Here is a 3,530-nt window from a genome sequence, read left to right as displayed (position 1 = left end):
AATCTTTCAGCCTGGAATAGGTATGTTGGATATTACAGAAGACAACAGGGTTGACAAAAAGTCAAGGAGCCAAGGATAATAACAATATTGGAAAAAGACTAATGGAAGAGATAAACCATAGGTCTTGGTTGGGTGGAAGGGAGTAACGCCCAAGGAGAAGGAGGCTTATTTGGAGGAACTGGAAGCATCAAGGTGGTCTTGAAGAGTTGGAAGAAATGAAATATTAATGATTATTACTACAGTCATGGAGAGCTTACTAGGGGCCAGACACGTTTACTTCTCAAAACAATCTTAAGAGTTTTGTCCTATTGTTATTTTTAAAGATAGAGAAATTGAAGCAGAAAGCCTCAACGAGTTGCTCTAGGTCATACTCTTGGTCAGTGGCAGATTAGGGATTAGAACCCAGATGGTCTAATCCCAGAGGCTGTGCTCTTGAGAACCAGGGGAGGAATTAGGGAACAGAGAGATCTGTGGTCTGGGTATGGTATTCTGACTTAAGATTTCGGTGTGATGCAAACAGATACTTACACACCTACGTTCATGACAGCATTATGCACAAGAGACAAGAGGTGGAAACAAACCAAGTGTCCATGAACAGAGGAATGGATAAACACACAATGGTATATACACACAATGGAATGCTATTCGGCCATAAAACATAAAGGAAATTTGGTATGTGCTAGCACATGGATGGACTTGAAAACATGATGGTTAGTGAAATAAACCAGATACAGAAGGACAAATATTGTATGATTCTACTTGTGTGAAGGTACCTAGAGTAGGCAAACAGAGAGAGAGAGAGAGAAATTGGGATAGAGGTAACTAGAGGTTGGGAGGAGAACACATGGTGAGTTATTGTTTAGTGGGTACGCAGTCTTTGTTGGGGATGATAAAAAAGTTTTGCTTATGGGTAGAGGTGACAGTTACACAACATTGTGAATGTATTTAATGCCCTTGAATTGTACACTTACACACGGCTAAACTCATGAATATTATGCAATGTATATTCTTTTTTTTTTTTTTTGCAATGTATATTCTAATACAATAAAAAAGAAAAGGATTTCTGAGGTGAACTACTTCTGGATGATTACAACAAAAAGTCTGATTTAGAAGTGCATTGCAGAATTTATTTATTTACTTATTTATTCATTTTTAAGATTTATTTATTAGAGAAAGAGCACGAGAATGCACAAGTGGGAGGAACTGAGGGAGAGGGAGAGAGAATCTCAAGCAGACTGCACTGAGCATGAAGTCTGACACAGATCCCCTCTCAGGACCATGAGATCCCAAGCTGTAACCAAGAGTCAGATGCTTAACCGACCCTGAGCACCACCCAGGTGCCCCAATTGTGGAGTTTAGCCTGGAGAAAAAGATGGTTGGGGTTGGGGAGCTCAAGAAAGGGAGAAGCCAAGAGTTGAATGGGTCACCCAGCAGGAGCTCTGTGTCCTGACATTAATCTATCCTCAGGGCACAGCAGGTTACCATCAACAGGCCCAACTCATTGACTACATGGAGAGTGCAAATCAAACTGGGATGATTCACTTCCACTTCCGCCCCTTCTCCAAACTGCCTGAGGTGCAGATGCTGATTTTCGTGGCCTTCCTAATCATGTACCTGGTCAGCATCAGTGGCAATGTCTCCATTTCTCTCATCATCTGGATTAACCGTTCTCTGCACACCCCCATGTACTTTTTCTTGGCCAACTTGGCAGTTCTGGAGATCTTCTACTCTTCCACCATTGCCCCTCTGACTCTGGCCAGTGTTCTGTCCATGGAGAGAGCCCTCATCTCCCTGCCTGGCTGTGGCACCCAGATGTTCTTCTTCATCTTCCTGGGCAGCACTGACTGCATTTTACTAGCTGTCATGGCCTATGACAGGTTTGTGGCCATCTGTCATCCTTTGCACTACACCCTCATGATGAGCTGGCGCTTGTGTGTCCAGCTGGCCCTGGGGTCTCTGGTGCTGGGTTTCATCTTGGCCATGCAGCTGACTGTGCTCATCTTCCAACTCCCCTTCTGCAGCAGCAAAGAAATCAGCCTATTCTACTGTGATATCCTCCCTGTCATGAGACTGGCCTGTGCAGATACCTGGGTCCATGAGGTCACGCTGTTTGTGGTCAGTGTCACTGTCCTCACCATCCCTTTCCTGCTTATCACTCTCTCCTATGTCTTCATTGTGGCCACCATCCTGAAGATCCGCTCGGCAGAGGGGAGGCACAAGGCTTTCTCCACCTGCTCCTCTCACCTGACTGTGGTCCTGCTCCAGTATGGATGTGGGAGCCTCATCTACCTTTGCCCCAGCTCCAGCTACTCTCCAGAGAGGGGCCAGGTAGTGTCTGTGGTTTACACATTCATCACCCCTGTGCTGAACCCCTTGATCTACAGCATGAGAAATAGAGAGCTTAAGGATGCTTTGAAGAGAACAATGATCAGGTTCCTGTTGTCCTAAATACAGTGAAGACTCTGGGTGTTCTTCTCCAACATTGCTGGGAAGAAACAAATGAGTGTTCTTTCTGGAAGATGAGGAGGTGGGAGCTAAGAGGTCACTGGATTTGTACTGTTACTTCTTCCTGTTATATTATTTTTGAAAAGTCATTTTTCTTTTCTCAGCCTTGGATTCTTCATCTCTAAAATGGGGATGAAAACGCCCACCAGACTTAAACCTGGGGTAGTTGTGAGGACCCAAAGTGAAAATACTTTGTGACTTTAAAAGGGAGATGACAACAGGATGTGGTCATTGCTTATCCTCATCATTACGTGTAGAGTCTAGGTCTTGTTCTCAGGTTCTTAGCAGGGTCATATGTATATGTGAGCAGGGACAGAACCAAGAATGAGATACATATCAAACCGAGACCATTGCAACCACTCTGCTGATTCCTGTGGTGCAAATGCTGGGCTCCTACCTTCTCGAATTCTCTTTCATCCTAAATTCTTCTTCCTGGGAAAAGTGATGGGGAAAGAGCAGGAGCTTAAAAGTTGTGTTTTTTTTTCTTACATTTATACCCAGAGCTAATCTGTCTCCATCTTAGTATCTGACTCTGCATTAGTTATTAGTCTGAGTCTAACTCACTCTCCCCATGTCCATTGGGTATCCTCCCCTCAAGTTCCTTCTGTCTCAGATACAAACACACACACACACACACACACACACACACACACACACACAAGTCTCACATTTCTCTTTGTCCCTAGATGCTGTGGTATGAATATTTGTGTCCGCCCACCTCAGGTTCATCTGTTGAAATCCTAATCCCCAGTGGGATGATATCAGGAGGTGGGGTCTTTGGGAGGTATTTAGGTCATGAGGATGGAGACCTCATGAATGGGATTAGTGCCTTCATAAAAGAGACCCCACAGAGCTCGCTGGCCCCTTCCACCATGTGAGGGTACAAGAAGTCTGTGACCTGGAAGAGGTTCCTCACCCAACCTTGACCTCAGACTTGCAGCTTCCCAAACTGTGAGAAATACATTTCTGTTGTTTCCAAAGCCACCCCAACTACGGTACTTCGTAATGGCAGCCCAGTTGGACGA

General features: G+C 44.8%; 1 protein-coding gene across 1 annotated transcript; it reads left to right on the top strand.

The window, feature by feature from the left end:
- The first annotated feature begins 1,509 nt into the window (after nucleotides 1–1,509).
- On the top strand, nucleotides 1,510–2,448 carry LOC132011460 (olfactory receptor 10V1-like). The gene has a single exon (XM_059390500.1). The coding sequence runs from the start codon at nucleotides 1,510–1,512 to the stop codon at nucleotides 2,446–2,448; it is 939 nt and encodes a 312-aa protein (XP_059246483.1).
- Nucleotides 2,449–3,530: the final 1,082 nt, after the last annotated feature.

This window comes from Mustela nigripes, chromosome 1 (genome assembly GCF_022355385.1).
Source record: "Mustela nigripes isolate SB6536 chromosome 1, MUSNIG.SB6536, whole genome shotgun sequence".
In the NCBI taxonomy this organism is placed as follows: domain Eukaryota; kingdom Metazoa; phylum Chordata; class Mammalia; order Carnivora; family Mustelidae; genus Mustela; species Mustela nigripes.
Note: the sequence above shows the minus strand (reverse complement) of the source record. Positions and strands in the feature narration are given on the sequence as shown.